This window comes from Tripterygium wilfordii, chromosome 22, assembly GCF_013401445.1.
Source record: "Tripterygium wilfordii isolate XIE 37 chromosome 22, ASM1340144v1, whole genome shotgun sequence".
NCBI lineage: Eukaryota > Viridiplantae > Streptophyta > Magnoliopsida > Celastrales > Celastraceae > Tripterygium > Tripterygium wilfordii.
In genome coordinates this window covers 11,923,968-11,941,082 of record NC_052253.1, presented here as the reverse complement: position 1 = coordinate 11,941,082, position 17,115 = coordinate 11,923,968, and the positions used below count along the sequence as shown (strand labels likewise).

Sequence of the window (17,115 nt, the reverse complement as noted above, 5' to 3'; positions counted from 1 at the left end):
ATTGCTCTTTATTGGATTTTTCCTTACTTTTTGGGGTCAAAACTCAAAACACTATTTGGTTTTTGTGTACTTTCAAAGGTCTGATCAAACAAGGCAACGGGATAACTGTTCCTGCGTGTATGAAAATGGAGGATGGGGCAGCCAAACAGTCACACTGAAATTTGCTGCAAATTCCGAGTAGAAGATGTGATTAAAAAGATTTCGTATACGAAAAAAAGGCAATAGCCTCCTCCATCCACCAGCATAACCATCTCAATCCACAATAGGCCATTAAGTTGCAATCCTAGCATCACAAACCTAAAACCTGGCCCGCTAGGACAGCCATAGAAATCAACACACACATCTTACAAGTTACAATTAAATAAGCTTGAACCGAGAGCCTGAAAATCGAAACAACAATAGTTTACATAAAGTGCTAGTTGATTTAGGGTGAAGACATTCTTTAATATATTCAATTCTTTATCTAGATTCTCACATTTACCACATTAAGGAACACATGTCCTCAAAGCACAATGAGCTTACGCCCCAAATGTTCTCCAATGGCACCTCCATCATGGTCATGGTGATGATCATGATCATGAAAAAGAAGTGTCAAAATTCCCACTAGACACAGCACTGAACCTACAAGAAGTTTATCGTACCGCTCCACCCAGTGAAACTTGAGCTGGCTTGCACCGTAGAACGATAGAGCCACTAGTGATGTCATTACGGTTATAGTGCTGCAAATTCAACATCCTCCTTTCAGATTAAAACTATATAGTAAATATGTAAAATAACTAAATCTCAAAGACCGGAATGGTATTGCTGGAAAATGTAACAACAGACTTTTTTTTTTTATCTAACAGACATAATTGAATGAACCAAATTTCAAACATGAAAAAACATTACTGGATAAATAAAGCAGTCAGCACTAGATGACCATAATTCATTCCAAAGTAAAATGGAAAATACAATGAGAGGAAACACATCAGCCGAGGCCATCAGTCCTAATGGAGATGATACTAAAAAATCCATTGGGTATTTTTTAATCCAAATAGAGAAGATAAATATATTCTTATGAAGCATAGTTATAAATGCCAACAAATGGCAATTTCTTTTTCAAGAAATCCAAGCGCCACAAACTCTTGGCCAAATTCAAGTCAAGCAGACAATGTAACAGGAATAAACATAGCTAGTCACAATTCAACTTTTGCAAGAAGACAAGACAAGTGTTAGGACATATTATTACAATATATTTCAAAATATTGACTTGTTTTTGTGTGTGTGGTACCCTCGATTAAATAATCTAAAACCTTATCAAACATGCAATGAAATGGAAAATTTCATTTTCATTGCAATACAAGGTCAATCAAACAGTCACTTTAAAGTGTGGGTATTTTAGTAGTTTCTACTTTATAGACTCTTATGGTTTTTTTATATATATAAAGCTAATTTACATAAACAAAGAAACATGTTGGTCGGCCTAGTACACCACTTTTAAGAGTAGTGCTCTCTCATGATTAGTTTTCTCATCTAAGTAACGAAGGCTCAATACTGTAATTCCAATTTCTTCTGGATATACTGATTTTATTCTCTCACCTTATTCATACTCCATGCTTGCTGTCAGCCACGACATTGACCTTAACAACTATTTGCCTTTGACTATTATCACCAACTACATCAGCCATCATGTTATTCACTTGTAGTATTATGCTAGTTACCAACAAAAACAATTTGAGCAGTTCCCTGCATAGAATGACTCGATAATAGTCAGCTGTAAACTAAAATAAAGGGAAGACTCCAGCACAAATTTTGGGAGTCTTGAGTTATAAGACCAAACATTGCATTAATGAACATTCAATATTTCTGAAGCATATTACCGGATCTACTAACCAGGGTGGAAGACTAAACTAGAGAGACATCTAAATCTAACCTTGTGTGGAGTCAAGTAAATGGAATACACAGACACACAAACACGAACACATGCATAATTACATATATGATTGTTACCGACACCAACTCTACATTTGGCACATTAATGGTTTTGTTTATCAACCAATCCATCAAATTCTTGATGAAGAATGTGATAGATTTCCAAAAAAGAGTGGCATAAAGATAAACAACTGAGAAATCAAACTTTGTGTTGTATTACCTTAGTAGCAGGACTATGATGGCAAGGACCATCATGGAGGATGAATTACCAACAGCAAGAAACACTGGAAGCGTGGTTGCACAAGGAGATAACGCAGGAACAAGAACGAGTCCGGCAACAGCCATTTTCTCCATTGGCTGATTGTGTGAATGGCTGTGGCCACCCTTTCCAGCTAAAAAGAGTAAAATATAGCTACCACCAAGAATAACCAGCAGAAGTGAAGCAAGTTTATGCACTGTTTCTTCACCAGCAATACTGTCTGCAATGGTGATTGCTGTTATACCAAGAAGTGAAGTTGATATCACGTGCAGAACTGCTCCAAATGCCGCTGCATGAACAAAGTATAAATGTAAAAATTAATGAACCACAGTAATACCAACATTTGAAATATATCCCCTTCGCCTTCTAAATATAAGCTTGTACCAACGAGGAGAATTTCAAAAAAATATCAAGATGGATTGAGATTTAGACCTCAACTACTTTATGTTTGGAAAATTAAGAAACAATCTATCGTAATGCAGTGCCAGTATCAGGTTTTTTCTATAACATATAACTAGTTGTTGGATCAAAATCAACTGCATCAGGTCTAAATTAACTCAAACCAAAGAACCATCACATAGGCGTTTAAGTTTCAGAACATCAAATCGAACTTGACCTCATACACAGATGAATTAATTACACCATCTCAACAATCAATACAATCTATCGTCGTGATTCCTTTAAATTATTTTGATTTTATTTTTTCGGCTCAGTAGGCTTGGATCGTAGGCCTATAGTGAAAATATTAATTAAGAGCGATGCAGTACCGAACTCCTTAAAGAACGCAATTAATTCCTGATCAATCGCGACTGTCAAAATTTTCAAATGCAAGATATAAGAGCTTCACGGATCCAGCAGTTCGATAAAATTTCTTTAATACAAAGCGAAATAATACAATGAACTCAACGAATCGAGTACATATATGGAAAATCAGCGTCGTCATCAAATAATATAAAAGAAATGCACACAACGCAGAAGCTTACTGACGAAGAGAGTCCTGGAGAGAGTCCATTTCTGAGCTCGGCCGACGATGGAGAACGGCAGCCAGTGCGTCGGTATGAAGGAATGCAGAAGAGAAACCGTGGCGATTCCACCTATTTTCGACAGATCTTCGGCGCTTAAACTCTCCATTCTACCCCGGAACAGAAAGAGTTGGTCCAGAATCCAGTTCGATGACTCGTAGTAAGGAATTCGACGATTGCGGATCCAGCGACGGTGTTGAGTTCCGAACGAATCACAGACGGTAGAACGGAAGATTTTCACAGCTCGGCAAATCACCAACCACAATTTTCGTGAACCAAATGCTTGGCCCGATTCACTGTAAAATTTAAGTCCAGCGACCATTTTCGTGAACTAAACAACTAAATGCTTGGCCCGATTGATTGTAAAAATTAAGCCCAGCCCATTTAGAGTCACAACTCAACTAACCATTGGTAAACTTTAGTCACACCCCTATTTTTACTAAAGACACCCCTTGTTAAACGAACCCCTCAAAATGATACATTTTTATAAATACACCCAAAATACACTAAATCTTGAACAATTTCAAAGAACACCCCAATGCATAAAAACAGAGGACAAACAAGGGGTGGAGGGGAATGCCAACCTGAATCAAAAGAACCACAAAGCTTTTTTCGTGTCCAGTACAAAACGAGTCAAAGCAACATCCAAGCTGCCAAGGAGGATTTGAGGGTCTAAGGGCATTTGTGCCCAATCACCATTTCTTTGCTATCAAACACCATTGTTTTGCAGCTGTGATCTACCCAAGCCTTTGCCACCTAAGTTGGGATAAGAATGTGGAAGCTAAATTCAGAAGATGAAAATACACAATAATTCACAAACCTCTGGAAATTGACCATTTGAAATGATGAGTAAGTTTGGTAGATCCCCTTTATCAACTGCTTCTTTATTTATGGCCGACAATAATCTTGTAGAAGTAAGTTCATTGATACTTTCTTCAATTTGGTGTACCCATCTTGCAATTAGTTGTACCATGACCTCGACCCATCCCATCCGAACCTTCCACCTCGATCGCTGCCGAAGCGAAGGCACTCAACATTGGGAAACTCCGGTGGAACAACAAGCCATTGACAACCAAGTCTGCCGGAGTTCTCGTCGGAGTCGTCGGTTTCTTACTTGTCGATTTCATCTGCAACAAGAACAAAAATCAGGATTTCGCTTTCGTGGTTGAGGCAAACATCTCTCTACTCTGTTTTCAAAGAATATGGGTTTGGGGTGTTATGAGCGGCATCTAAAAAAACACACGGTCAACGCGAAGTCAACTCAAGTTGGGGTATTTTTAATAAAAATAGGGGTGTGACTAAAGTTTACCCTAACCATTTCTTCTAGTTGGGCCTATTAATTCGTCCTGGTGCGGCCCTCAACTTGTATGGGATCGGGCCTTTTAATACATTAATCCCATGTAAGTCGTCCGTTAACCGCCAACTATTTACAAGTTACGACTCTTTCATACATATCGACATCTTAATCACAAATATAGCTAATGGATACTCATTTCTCCCTAAAATCCACCACATACATATCCTTTGACCATAGATGTAACTCTTGTTTAGGATAATAATTACGTACATCAGACAACGTGTAAGTTCACGAATGCATAAAATCAAGTATTTTATTTTCAAAGCGCAAAAGTAAGTTGCAAATTGTTGGTATAGTTAGTTAAACCTAGGTATCTCAACTGAAAATTCCGCCAACTCAATCATCTCGGGAGCATGATGCTACTATAACTAATTGAATGATGTATTGGCAATCCCTGCCCGAACTAACGTTAAAAAAACCATGAGTTATTGAGAAAACTTGAAAATGAAAAAAATTCCATCTTTAAATTTGGGTTTCAACTGGTTTTATTATTAAGTTTTATTTGTTTAGTGGTCAAAAATCGTGTAGGCTCAATATTAGGTGTGTCTGAAAGTTCAATTATCTATATTGACTAATCGGGGCCACGACCATGTTCAAACCATGAACTCTAGCCAAAGGATCGCGGCCCATAGCACGACTTAGGTATTACAATTCACTTTTTACTTTATCAAAATACTACTCACAGAATGCGCATATTCATGGGTCTTTCGTCCAATACAACTTGCCATTGTCACTTTGCTTGTTGGCCAATCTCATCACTTTAAATACTGTCAAGTTGACCTACCATCGATCACTCGCTCTGCCTGACCAGGCTATAAGGACCCGTCGATTATTCATGTTGAGCGATCCAGTCACAAACGTATTTGGTCGAGATGAATCCAAGTTACCTCAACCCCACATTGAGCATACCACAAATCGGCTTCAGGTCGTACTATTGTCATATCACTCGTCTCGAGAATAGCATATATCCAATCATTGACACAACCTTAATTTATCATGCTCCTCTCAAATCATCTGACAAAAACCATGTTCCTAACATATGGGGACAATAAGTTATTCCAAACAAACAATCCCCAATTCGCATCCATAAGGGAGATATTCTAGAAAGATAATCATTTTTCCAAAAAAAAAACAGAATGAAAAAAAGAGGGAGTGATATTTCTCTATCCATAAACACTCTTCGAATCGTTGTGCATTCTTTGGCGGTCTTTCTACATCCATTCACATCATTCTCAAGTCTCGGATCTTACTAATTTGAACGTCGAAGCTCCTTTTACCAGCATCCCGAACAAAAGGTTTCATGACCTTCTATCTTTGAGTTTTATATAACTGATAAATGGCCACCGATATAAATATTTGATTGTGAAAACAAGCCCAAACATTTTTTTTTTGAGAAGCGAGCCCAAACAATTTCTAATTGTTTATAAATGTTTTTAATTTGTTTTCAAAACATAAATTAGGGTCGAAGAGCCGACGGGAGGTTTTGTGATTTTCGTGAAGTTCAGGGGTCCTAACTTAAATTATGCCCTATCCATACATAACTCGTTAATTTACCGGGGGAGAGCTGGTAAAATCCTCTCTGGAAACCAGCCCATACACACACCCGCGCAGCCTCCCAGAAGTGTAGAAACGGTGATTACAGATTTACAGGCTATCATCGTTTCTCTCTCTAGGGTTCACAGCCATATCTCTACAACCCTTCAATGGCCGAAGTCATGAACATTCCCGTCGATTCGCTCGACCGTCGCCGGGATCGTAGTGAGAAGTCCACCGACGAGGCTCAGGATTCCTCTCCACCGCCGCCTCCTCCTCCCGCCGCGACTCAGCAACAGCCACCGCAACAGACTTCCAGGAGGCGCGATAGGGACTCTCGAGAGAGACGTGACGAACGCGACCTCGACCGACCTCCAAACCGTCGCGATTACTATGATCGCAATAGGTCTCCCCTTCCGCCTCCCAGGGGGAGGGAGCGAGAGTATAAGAGACGGTCTAGCATGAGTCCTCCGCCTCCTGTTTATAGGGATAGGAGACACTCTCCGCCCCAAAGACGGTCCCCTCCCTTCAAGCGGTCCAGAAGGGAGGATGGCGGGTACGAGCCCAGGCGAGGCAGCCCTAGAGGAGGTTTTGGGCCTGGCGATAGAAGGTGAGTCCCTGATTGATTAAAATGGTGGTTTGCTTAGTTTGTTTTGACTGTGTGACGCATTGTTAATTTCTGATCTGAGAGAAGCATGATTTTGTACCCCCAGATTTTGGCAATCTGGTCAGAATCAGAATTCCTTTTTTGCAATTCGTTTTCCATTGTTATTTATGCAGTCTTGCTTAGTTTAACGCTATTTGATTAGGAAAATACCGTGTTAAGGGATATCGTCGAATTTCCGTTTGAACAAATAAAAGGTATCGCCAAGCTAAGGTAATTCAAGCATCCAAGGGAATGGAGACAACATAGAGCACAAGGGATGGATGAGCTTTATTCACATGCTAAGGGACCGAGTATGCAACATGTAGCTATTTTTAGATGTTTCTTTTCCTTTTATTTAATCATTGCCAGGATTTGGCAGATTTGAAGAATAGCGTATTCCGATTTTGTTGCTTTGCATTGGCAAAATTTAACTTGGAGGGTGTAGTTTAGCCTACAAGGTAGAGTATGAGAAGTGGGAATGTGCTGCGTTGTTCCCCTTAGCCCTCTTGATGAGTTTCATGGTGACAAGGTTTAGCTGTCAAAGGTTAGGGGTGTGTAATAGAAACTAGAAAGTATAAGCTTAGTTGGTTTTCTGAACTACCAATATCAGCTAATCCTCAGTCTTTACTCGTTCATTGATATTCCCTTAATGGAGTGAAGAGCCATAAACACTGCTAAAGTAGACTATAGTGTCTTCTGCTGTATGGGACTACACAGATATGAAGAAACAGGCTGTCAGCCTGTCAGCCTGTCATTATGTAGCCAACGGAGATAACATTTCTCAAAAGTATCACTTGGCTCTTCATATTACCCATTTCAGGCAATTTCACCTTGAGTTGTGCAGCATATTGAAGTTTATTAAATGGCCATTGCTTACACAGGTTATGCAAATAGAAGGTTTCCTGTCCTTAGTTGGCCATGTAGTGCCTAAAGTCAATTTCCAAGTACTTGTTTGCCTATTCAGTAAAAATATTTGAAAAATTTGTTGGTTGTCTTCTAGAATTGCACTGAACTCCATGGAGGAGGTTTGTTATTTTTATTAGCCGCAACATGTAGATATTAAGGATGTTAAAAGTGAAGGTTGTGAGAAATGACTTGAATATTGTATTACTGGACCAGGTGTCTTGTCTTCATCTCCCTCCCCTCCTTTTTTTTTTTGGGATGAGAAAATTTTAGTATTATTAGGTATTGGTCAATTAGGTACTGAAGTCAGGTTTGTATATCACTACCAAAACATGGTTAACGATGGTTTTGAAGCAGCATCTCTTCTATTATTTAGCTTTTACGGTTTGGTGAGAATTGACATGATTCACTTTCAATATATTAAGGAAGCTTATTGATTTGGAAATGGATTTATGGAGTGAGGCTTACTTTTCCTTGTTTCTACAATGTCTATTATTTAGGGATCAAAGTTGTTTATTAATCCACTTTAGTTATATTTAAACATTGGGAGTGGGTTGCATCTGGGGGTTTCTTCACCTCATTCGTGAGGGTATTGTATTGGTCCTTATGTTCTTTTGTTAGTACATGAGAAGATTTTTCTTTCAAAGAAAAAAAAAGTTAGTACATGAGAAGACTATTAGTTGCAGGGGTGCAACCTAGAGGTCATATGTTCAATTCTTGAAAACAGCTTCTCCACATAATGTGGAGTAAGATCTGCGTACATTCTTACCCTGCCAACAGTGGCAGTTTTGTGCACCGGAGTTGTTGTTTACCTTTTTCTTTTAGTTTATAATTTGTAATTTCAGCCTAGTTGGTGACGTCTGTGCACAATTTGCTCATCTTTTATGATTTGATTCATTGAGGTAGGTTTGGTTATGATAATGCTGGTGGTTATGATCGTGATATGGGCGGAAGGCTTGGTTATACTGAAGAAAGGCTCCATGGCCGGCACATTGGCCGGCCATCTGGTGGCTATCAAGGTGGTCCTTCTGGTAACCTGACATCCTTTTCTGTTGTTTTTCTTTTATCATTTTTTAAATATGTGCTTTATGTTCTTAAATGGGCGACATCAATCCAAGAATTTTTACTTGGTGATGACTGAACAAATACTAAATATAGCTCTTAACAATATTGTAATTTCAGCACCACATTGTGATTTGTGAGTGATCTAAATTCGTCCCATCATTGAAATCATTAACTTCCTTTGTAACGAGTTACTTGAGAATGGAGGTAATTTTTCGGGATCGTTTTAGTTTGTGGCCTGAATTTTTATAGCGGATTGCTTTTTAACAGTCTTGATTTGAATTTAAATTGCATTTGCAATTTTGATCAAGTTTCTCTTTATGTAGTTTCTACGCTGAAGTTTCATGCTTTAACCAAAATCTCCATTGTCGTAGTGATATAGAAATCTTTATATGTTTCCACCTCTCCCATATCCCATTTTCGTCTGCCTGTCTTAAGATAGAGAGCTTATATACATCCACAGACTTGGATTCAGACCGTGGGCATGGTGACGCTTCCAACACAGGCGGTACTCAAAGGTTAAAAATTCCACCATATTTAATGATTCTAATTTTTGTGCTGTTGCTAATGTTAGAACCATATGGCATTTAGCTAACTTCCAATCCGATTTAACTTGCTGTTTCTAAATTTGTTATATGAGATCGGTGAGAGATCTTGCTGTGAACTATGTGATGTGATTGTTTTTTTCCCCCTTTCTTATAATACCTTTATTATAATTAATTCTAAAACATTTACCTGAGAATTTTAGGTATGTTTAAGGAGATCATTGCCTGTCGGAGTATGTCTTTCATAATTAATTCCAGTCTTTTTTGAAAAAAAATTAATTCCAATACAGGATGTCATTTTGCAGTTTCTATCGTATGAACTTAACATTGTTAAAATTTGGTGAAGAACTGAGCGGTACCTAATAAAGTAATAATACTTTTCCTCTCTTTGTCTTTCGCTTTCTGATCCTTTTGTACTAGCCTTGGTATGCATACAATATTGACTCGTGTTTTGAGTTTGAATGTGATATTTAATAGTGGCACAAAAAATTAAAATCTAAATTGATTCTTCATGATTTATACTTGAACCTCTGATCCTTCTCGGTGAAATGGGGAGAGAATGAGTCCTACCTGTTTCTGGGGTTTCCTCTCTGGGCTTGGGAACATCAAAATTTGCTTACTCTATTTGCCGTATTTTGGTCAATTATGCTTGGTTCAGCATGAAGCCGTCTAGTGTAATTATGTAGATAGTGAAGTCCTTTCCCTCAGCTTTCTTTTTCTTTCCTGCTTTTTTCCACCCAGATGGATTTGTTTTTCTATAATTTTAAAAAATCAATGATGCAGTGAGCAATTAAATTTCATTTGTTCCTAGATTTTACAGAAGTCATGTCTGTGCACAACCGTGCTCCTTCCTCTTATGATTATTTATGATCAATTAATTCCCCAAAGTTTTACCAAACCTCTCTCCTCCCTATTTTGTAGTTAGGCATCTGCATGTTTGTGTCATTTTATTTTTTATTGTAACTTTATATGAGACAGTAATATGTGGGCCTTCTATGGCAGCAGTGTTATTTACTGTTAATCTTGTATTGTACCTGAATGTTTTTACAGAGAAGGTTTGATGTCATACAAGCAATTCATTCAGGAACTTGAAGATGATATACTACCTGGTGAAGCCGAGCATAGGTATGGCAACGAGAATAATTTTAGTTTAGCTTGAACTATGTTTCCACCTTTTTATATGGTTGTACTTGGCCTTCCATTATGCAGATATCAAGAATACAAATCCGAATATATTTCGACTCAGAAGCGAGCCTTCTTTGATGCTCATAAAGATGAGGAATGGTACCTCACATTATTTTTTCCCCCTGATTAATCTTCTTTTTTAATAAGGAAAATTTCATTGCCTCCCCCCTCCTCATTTTGAATTGATTCATTTAATTGTTCTAATCATACCTTCTTTGTTAACGTAGGTTGAGAGACAAATACCATCCAACAAATTTACCTGCCGTCATAGAAAGGTATCAACTGATACAGTTATGATAATCAGTGGGTTTGATTAGGTTGTGTGCAGCTTAAATGATTTCTATGGGCTGTCCTATTGTTATTGGACTGTCTTCCTATTGTAATTTTGGGCTGTTTTGTTTGCCCCTTTTTTGTGATCTTTTAGGAGGAATGAACTTTCTCGAAAGCTGGCTAAGGATTTTTTGCTAGACCTGCAAAGTGGATCGTTGGAGTTGTAAGATCAGCACTTCTCAAGTTACTGATGCATACCTGACAACCTTTTGGTATTTAAATGTTACTAGATTGTACCTTCCTACGATGCAGGGGTCCCGGCATAAACGTCTCATCTTCTTACAAATCAGTGCAAACTAGTGATCTAAATTCTGAGGATGAAGTAGATGCTGGTGGCAAAAGGAGACGGCATGGTCGGCTAGCGGGCAAAGAAGCTGACATAGCTACGGCTCCTAAGGCTCATCCAATTAGTTCCGAACCTAGAAGAATCCAAATCGATGTCGAACAAGCGCAGGCCCTTGTACGTAAGCTTGACTCCGAAAAAGGAATTGAGGAAAATATTTTAGGTGGATCTGATAGTGACAAAATTAGTAGAGAGAAATCCCATGGCGTTTCCACTGGCCCAGTTATTATTATTAGGGGCTTAACTTCTGTCAAGGGTCTAGAGGGTGTTGAACTACTAGATACGCTCATTACTTATCTTTGGCGCATCCATGGCTTGGATTACTATGGAATTGTCGAAACAAATGAAGCTAAGGGTCTCAGGCATGTTAGAGGAGAAGGAAAGAGTTCTGATTCTAGCAGTAACGGAGCTGAGTGGGAAAGACATCTTGACTCCCACTGGCAAGACAGGTTGAGGGGCCAAGACCCCTTGGAAATAATGACTGCTATGGATAAGATAGATGCTGCTGCAGTTGAGGCCTTGGATCCATATGTCCGAAAAATTAGAGATGAAAAGTATGGTTGGAAGTATGGTTGTGGAGCCAAGGGTTGCACCAAGCTTTTTCATGCTACCGAGTTTGTGCACAAACATCTTAAATTGAAGCATCCTGAACTTGTCATGGAGCTAACCTCCAAAGTGCGTGAAGAGCTATATTTTCAGAACTACATGAAGTAAGCAAACTTTTCTGATTTAGATCATGAGATATTAAAAAAGTAAACTTCTCTGATTATGTTTTTTACCAAGAAATTGGGTAGAGATTTCATGATAAACATTTCATTGTCAATGACAGTGATCCAAATGCGCCTGGTGGAACTCCTATAATGCAACAATCTCTACTGGTATGAAAAGAAATATTGCTTTTCTTTTGTTCCATTTTCTTTGTAAATCTAGAACTGATTGAAAAATCCAGAAACAGTGAGTAGCCTGTTTCTGTTTTCTTTTTCAATCAGGCTAACATCAATGGTAGTTTTGTGCCTACATCTTATGATGATCACGATTTGCTGCTGTTATTCATTAGTAATATGGAAATATATATAATTTATCAAATATTATCTAAACGGTTATTAGTAGCTAGATATCATAGTCCTGGTTGCTATATATGTGAAATGGTGGAGTAACTAAGAAGTGATGCTATGGGGCCTCCTGGTTCTTCTTCAGTTTCTGTTATCACGTCAAAGTACGATCTGGTGCTCATGTATAATTGCCTCGTGTACTGGTGTACAAGGTTTGAGCTTGTAGTCTATGAAGGAGAGATTAGAACGTGTGTTCTTTTATTGCTCTATGAATACCTTATTATCATTCTTCTTCTGATGTTGATATATTTTTTATGCAGAAAGATAGACCACAAAGACGTAGATTGGGTCCACTGAATGAAGAACGTGGTGGACGTAGGGAACGCGACAATAGAGCTAATGGTGGTGAAAGATATGATAGAGCTGATCCGCAGTCTGTTGACTTTCAGTCTAATAATGATGGTCTTGACAGGGGTAACCCTGATGAACATATGTATGATGCTTTCGATGGACAAGGAATGCGTATTGGTGCTCCTTTCCCCTCTGATATACCTCCACCAGTATTGATGCCTGTCCCTGGTGCTGGGTAGGTTACAATTTGCCTGACAATGCTGTTCTTGTTGCAGTGATATTATACTCGTGTTATTCTTCACAGATTTCCCTTTCCCCCCTGATGACAATATGATGTATTTGCAGTCCCCTTGGTCCTTTTGTCCCTGCACCTCCTGAAGTCGCAATGCAGATGTTCAGAGAGCAGGGTGGTCCTCCTCCTTTTGAAGGCAGTGGTATAAATGGGAGGCTTGGACCGCAATTAAATGGGCCAGCCCCAATTATTTTACCTCCAGGCTTTCGACAGGATCCTCGGCGTTTACGCAGGTAGTTTTATTTGGTACCCTTCTAATGCCCATGCAATTTAAAGTTGTTTTTTATTGGGCTAAAAATGGGTCAAAAGAGTTGATTTCTTTCCCTAATTTTATTGTCATATTCATTCATTGGTTGTCGTAATTTTTTTCTGAGATCTTAGAAGTCACAGGTTCAATTCGTGGAAACAATCTGTTTACATATTATGTGGGGGTAAGGTGATAAGGTCTGTGTATATCCCGTCTGTCCTGACCCTGCCAATGAGTCTTGTGCAGGGGAGTTGTTTATTTACCTATGAGATCTTAGTGTCATGCTGGTCAGACATTTGCAAGACTAATGTCAAAGAGTAACTACTATGACAAAGAAACAAATTTGGGTGAAATTGGAACGAATTAGCGGATGAGTAATGTGAAAGGAATTGGAAAAATGTTTGTCTAATAAAGTTTGTCGTTAATCAAGCGATATAAATGGGGATTGATAAACAAGGTGTGGGTGCTGCTTAAATATGCATAACATCAAGAAAAATTGATGTGCACATTATCTGGTTGATATAGTTGTAGTGTCTCTACTACTGGCTTTTGTCTCCTAGATTCTCGTGGCTGGTGGTCCGGTGAATATGTCAATTTGTAAGTGTGAACTATGAAAGGTTGATTGTCATTGGATTGCTTTGGCAGGGTAATGTTTGAATACAAATTTCTTAGGCCATTGATTGCTAGAGCTTGTAGAAATATATAGCTGTGTTAACCATGATGTGAACTCTTGATTGCATTTCATTCTTGTGCAGCTATCAAGACCTTGATGCACCAGAAGATGAAGTCACTGTTATAGATTACAGGAGTTTGTAGGTCGTCGATATTGGTCGATGGTGTCATGATGGAACTGTGCATTATTCGGGATGGGAAAGATGGTGGAACTGTGCATTATTCGGATGGGAAAGCACGTCCATGCTTAGTTCTATATATTAATTCCCCGATGGTTGAGCAGTTCAGGCATATGCGCTTTCTTCTTGTCTTTATGGTCATTAGGATTGGAACTGCTTTCAGATTCCTTGTGCTGCTTGCTGCAATTTCCCTGCAGAAGCATGTGAGCGGGAGGTGAACCTTGACTTTAGGCCCCGCTGGTTTTACACTTGAGATAATGTTCTTTTATGTAGGTATATTGTGGATTTAAACGTTTTAACTTTTAGCAGATTAGGATCCTTGTAAAATGGATGTGGATGATAGTACAGTTTCGAATTTCATTTCTTCTTTCTTTTTGCTGTTTTTCTGTAGCGTTTGGTGAGTACTGAGTGTCCCCATGATAAAAGGTACGAGTCCTTTTCGAGTCTCCTCTTTTACTGGCGTGACCAACTTAAATTTCTTTCCAAAACGACTAGCATGACATGATTAAAGTAGTGTTTCAAAACTTATGAACAACAATGTATATGAATTGATAGGTGAAACTGATGCATCATTTATTCATATTATAAAAGTGATCGCCGGACTGTATCTCGGCTTTTCTGAGCGTTGACTTATGTGGATAGCGGGAGAAACTCGATGGTGACGGACAAGCCGTGCTGCCCGGAACTGGCGGGGCTGGTGTATAGCAACCCGATCTGCCTGTGTACATTTCTCCGAAAATCTGAAACTTTTGGGGTGAAGATTGATCTGAATAGGGCTCTCAAGCTTCCTTCAATTTGTGATGTCGAGACTCGAGACTTCTCCACTTAGTTGGTGTTTGTATGGGCCAAAAATCATATACATGCAAATCTACGAACATGTCCACGAGAGCCCCATCAACACCTTAGCCCACGAGAGTCATGGTTGAGCTCAACAGGTCCACAAGAGCCTAATTGACACGTTGGCCCATGAGAGCCCTGGTCTCGCCCAACAGACTCACGGCCCCAGACAACCCACACAATGAACTGGCGGGGCTGGTGTATAGCAACCCTCTGAAACTTTTGGGGTGAAGATTGATTTGAATAGGGCTCTCAAGCTTCCTTCAATTTGTGATGTCGAGACTCGAGACTTCTCCACTTAGTTGGTGTTTGTATGGGCCAAAAACCATATACATGCAAATCTACGAACATGTCCACGAGAGCCCCATCAACACCCCCATCAACACGTTAGCCCACGAGAGTCATGGTTGAGCTCAACAGGTCCACAAGAGCCTAATTGACACGTTGGTCCATGAGAGCCCTGGTCTCGCCCAACAGACTCACGGCCCTAGACAACCCACACAATGAAGGCTCAAAAGTGGAGATGCAGGGGATCGAACCCTGTACCTCTCGCATGCAAAGCGAGCGCTCTACCATTTGAGCTACATCCCCAAGTTGAAAATTTTATTATTCTCAACCTGAATGACAGTTTTTCTCATACTGGCTCATCCGACCGCTGCTTCGCATTAATGTGAGAACCTACGAACCTCGAGAAGAGAAAATGAATAAATGATCCAACCTAATCTTCTCACATTTACTTACTTACCCATCACTAGGAAACAAAGATTATTTTAAGAATGAATTAGAATACAAACTTTTAAAATAAATGTTTGTGAGATGCCGAGAACTGAGAATGCAGACCTTACATAACAGAATTCTTGAACTCCATGAAAGATGAACAGAGACAGGACTCATTGAAATTATTATTGAACGAAGATCAGACTAATAGATCTCAAATTGTGATTACATCAGCCAGTGGTATCTCAGTATAATCAACAGTAGACTTGTCATCCATTGCAATCTTCCCCAACCTAAGAAGACTACCAATAGCCAAAATTGCTTTTGGATTTATATCATGCAAACACCTTGCATACAAACTCCTACAAGCACCAGAAGCTGCCCCAAACAGGGCCTTATCCTTATTGGGCCCCAAAAGGCAGTGGCCCAATATCCTCAAAATGGGCTGCAATAACTCCCATGGCAGAGGAATCCTCCCTCCCTTTTTCTCCTTCCCTTTCTTCTCCTTCTCCACATCTTCATTCTCACAATCATCAGCACTATCTTCCTTGTACATTTCCCCATCTTGACCTGCCCAAATCTCACAGAACTCACAGAAATCGATTTTGGATTCCACAGGCATCAGAAAGATTTTGCTGTAATACAATTCCAATGCAACCCCTACGATCCCAGCCCTCCTGGTGGACCTTACAGTTCCATAGCGCTCCAAAATTGGGGATATAACCGTTAGATTCAATCCTGTTGAGTTGTTTTTGACTGGGGCTTTTGATTCATGATAAATACTAGGGTTTGATAAATCTGGTATGTTTACGGTTACGGGTTGATCGCCTCGGGTCGTGGTTTCGTGGGCGTAAAGGGCTAATAAGATGGCTTCGAAACCGGCGAGGGGTTTCCGGTGAGAGACGCGGGAGAGGTAAAGGCCGGCGATGATTGGGAGGAATCGGAGGACGACGAGTTGGAGATCGGGGTCAGTGGATTGGAAAGTGTCGTAGAACCAGCGGCAGAGGTTGTTTTCGCCGGCACCGGAGTTTGGGAGGCGAAGGAGGGTGGAAATTTGGGAGGAGACGTCGGGGTCGTGGAGGAGGGAGCGGGAAGGGTTCTGAGTGGTGGAGAGAGAGGGAGGGATGGTGGTGAGGATGGAGGAGAGTGACTGGATGGCCAATTGGGGTTTGGAGAGAGAATCAGACGGTGGCGACTCGAAGGTGGTGGCCGTCGTTTCTGAGGTGGTTGTGTCGTCTGACATTGGACTGTTTTGGAGGGAATTGGGCGATGAAATGAAATTTATTTATATTGGGGTAGAGAGCGATTTTGAAGGAGGAGATCGAGGAGTAAACGTAGGATCTCGTTTTACAAAGTCTTCTGATTTCAGGCCCATTTTTCATTGTAGGCCCACTGAAACGTATTGGCCTGCTGAGACGCCAGAGGTAGCCAAATCCAAAAGCAAGCCCAGCCACTACTCAGACTCGGCCCACTATCAGTAATAACTAATAACTAAACCCTACGGTTCCTTCGGGCTTCCGTGCCATGACATCTACTCCCGTTATCTCAGCCGTCCGATTCAATCACCATCGAATGGTTATTAATCTGTCAATCCAACTCTTGGACCTAATTAAGCTGTTAGGCTTTTTTCTTTGACAAGCAGCAGCAAGGTTGACAATGGAACATTGGAACT

General features: G+C 39.9%; 3 protein-coding genes and 1 non-coding gene across 6 annotated transcripts; 1 reads left to right on the top strand and 3 right to left on the bottom strand.

Annotated features, from left to right (window-relative positions):
• Nucleotides 1-236: 236 nt before the first annotated feature.
• Nucleotides 237-3,494, bottom strand: LOC119991740. Of its 2 annotated transcripts, XM_038838179.1 has the most exons (4): nt 3,154-3,494; nt 2,132-2,459; nt 1,579-1,725; nt 584-719 (listed from the first exon to the last, which is right to left on the bottom strand). In XM_038838179.1, the coding sequence occupies exons 1-3, from the start codon at nt 3,299-3,301 to the stop codon at nt 1,584-1,586; spliced, it is 618 nt and encodes a 205-aa protein (XP_038694107.1). In that variant the 5' UTR covers nt 3,302-3,494; the 3' UTR covers nt 584-719; nt 1,579-1,583. The 2 variants fall into 2 exon arrangements, with proteins under 2 accessions (XP_038694106.1, XP_038694107.1); XM_038838178.1 differs by lacking the exon at nt 1,579-1,725 and having other exon boundaries at nt 237-719; nt 3,154-3,491.
• Nucleotides 3,495-6,067: 2,573 nt separating this feature from the next.
• LOC119991161 (serrate RNA effector molecule-like) lies at nt 6,068-14,267 on the top strand. 2 transcript variants are annotated; one of them, XM_038837393.1, is made up of 12 exons: nt 6,068-6,692; nt 8,538-8,662; nt 9,157-9,211; nt 10,289-10,363; nt 10,448-10,522; nt 10,651-10,698; nt 10,848-10,916; nt 11,006-11,806; nt 11,926-11,974; nt 12,469-12,734; nt 12,845-13,024; nt 13,794-14,267. In XM_038837393.1, exons 1-12 carry the CDS (start codon nt 6,253-6,255, stop codon nt 13,852-13,854), a joined length of 2,244 nt encoding a protein of 747 aa, XP_038693321.1. In that variant the 5' UTR covers nt 6,068-6,252; the 3' UTR covers nt 13,855-14,267. The 2 variants fall into 2 exon arrangements, with proteins under 2 accessions (XP_038693321.1, XP_038693322.1); XM_038837394.1 differs by having other exon boundaries at nt 6,069-6,692; nt 8,538-8,650.
• Nucleotides 14,268-15,244: 977 nt separating this feature from the next.
• On the bottom strand, nt 15,245-15,317 carry TRNAA-UGC. Its single transcript has one exon. It is a non-coding gene; the product is annotated as a tRNA-Ala (tRNA).
• Nucleotides 15,318-15,587: 270 nt separating this feature from the next.
• LOC119992086 lies at nt 15,588-16,984 on the bottom strand. Its single transcript, XM_038838709.1, has one exon. The coding sequence runs from the start codon at nt 16,684-16,686 to the stop codon at nt 15,658-15,660; it is 1,029 nt and encodes a 342-aa protein (XP_038694637.1). The 5' UTR covers nt 16,687-16,984; the 3' UTR covers nt 15,588-15,657.
• Nucleotides 16,985-17,115: the final 131 nt, after the last annotated feature.

Coding starts and splice junctions, on each gene's coding strand:
- LOC119991740 (XM_038838178.1), bottom strand. CDS start 3,301: ATGGAGAGTTTAAGCGCCGAAGATCTGTCGAAAATAGGTGGAATCGCC. Junction 2,460..3,153: donor CTCCAGGACTCTCTTCGTCA/GTAAGCTTCTGC, acceptor TTGTTCATGCAG/CGGCATTTGGAGCAGTTCTG. Junction 720..2,131: donor ATCATAGTCCTGCTACTAAG/GTAATACAACAC, acceptor TTGAATTTGCAG/CACTATAACCGTAATGACAT.
- LOC119991161 (XM_038837393.1), top strand. CDS start 6,253: ATGGCCGAAGTCATGAACATTCCCGTCGATTCGCTCGACCGTCGCCGG. Junction 8,663..9,156: donor CTATCAAGGTGGTCCTTCTG/GTAACCTGACAT, acceptor ATACATCCACAG/ACTTGGATTCAGACCGTGGG. Junction 13,025..13,793: donor GATCCTCGGCGTTTACGCAG/GTAGTTTTATTT, acceptor ATTCTTGTGCAG/CTATCAAGACCTTGATGCAC.
- LOC119992086 (XM_038838709.1), bottom strand. CDS start 16,686: ATGTCAGACGACACAACCACCTCAGAAACGACGGCCACCACCTTCGAG.